At 50.3% G+C, this 719-nt stretch overlaps 1 protein-coding gene across 5 annotated transcripts in view; it reads left to right on the top strand.

Moving 5' to 3' along the window:
- The window catches only part of KDM2B (lysine demethylase 2B), a 125,933-nt gene that overhangs the window by 301 nt on the left and 124,913 nt on the right, over positions 1-719 (top strand). For 3 of the 5 annotated variants that reach the window (XM_077748052.1, XM_077748051.1, XM_077748055.1), the window contains exon 1: positions 158-311. The exons of 1 other annotated variant lie outside the window; for it this stretch is intronic. In XM_077748052.1, coding sequence (XP_077604178.1) covers positions 279-311 — 33 coding nt within the window. In that variant the 5' untranslated portion in view covers positions 158-278. Of the gene's footprint in view, positions 1-157; positions 312-680; positions 708-719 lie in introns of those variants that run through there. One more of the 5 variants, XM_077748053.1, reaches the window with a different exon arrangement.

Raw genomic sequence — 719 nt, forward strand, 5'->3', positions numbered from 1 at the left:
AGCCCGGCCGCAGGCTCAGAGCGCGATCGGCAACAATGTTTACGTTCCGGGGATTATGACGTCGACGCCTCCCCCCCCACAACTGCTGAAAATGGTTTCCTAGGACTTTGCAAACGGATCTGCTTAAGTGTTGGTGCAAAACTTTGTAGATCTCGGCTCTAGCTTGCTTTATTTATTTATTTTTTGGTTTGTTTTCTTTGGTCTTCCCTCCTTCCCCCCTCCGCCAAAATGCAGGGGGCAGGAGTGTTGACAATTAATTGGTGAACTCTCCTAAAAAAATGGAGGCAGAGAAAGACTCTGGAAGAAGATTGGTGTGTAGCTTTTTTTTTTTTTTCCAAATCTGTATCTGGTAATGATAGATCTATTTTTTTTTGTTGTTGTTGTTTCTTGCTGCCTTTTCTTTCCTTTTCTGTATTTTGCAAGAGGACCGGAAAAAATATAATAAATTGCATGCAAAAGGAAGCAAGCAGCTTACTCCTCCAGTCCCTTGTGAGGCTCAGAGTCTCAGACACTTAAGTGGGGAGGTGGTAGCGGGGAAAGGCGTGGAGAGGGGCTGAGCGGGCTCGGGGTTCTCCCGGAATCTGGGGGGCTGCAGGGCCCGGCGCTGGGCGGTCGAGGGAGGAGGCAGGGGATGCGGGGAGTGGTGGGGGAGTCTCCTTAGGAAGTGAGTGTGCGCGCGCGCTTGTGGGGAGATGAGGCAGCTGCTGGTGCTTTTTGGT

This window comes from Crocuta crocuta, unplaced genomic scaffold (assembly GCF_008692635.1).
Source record: "Crocuta crocuta isolate KB4526 unplaced genomic scaffold, BGI_CrCroc_1.0 scaffold29, whole genome shotgun sequence".
In the NCBI taxonomy this organism is placed as follows: Eukaryota; Metazoa; Chordata; class Mammalia; order Carnivora; family Hyaenidae; genus Crocuta; species Crocuta crocuta.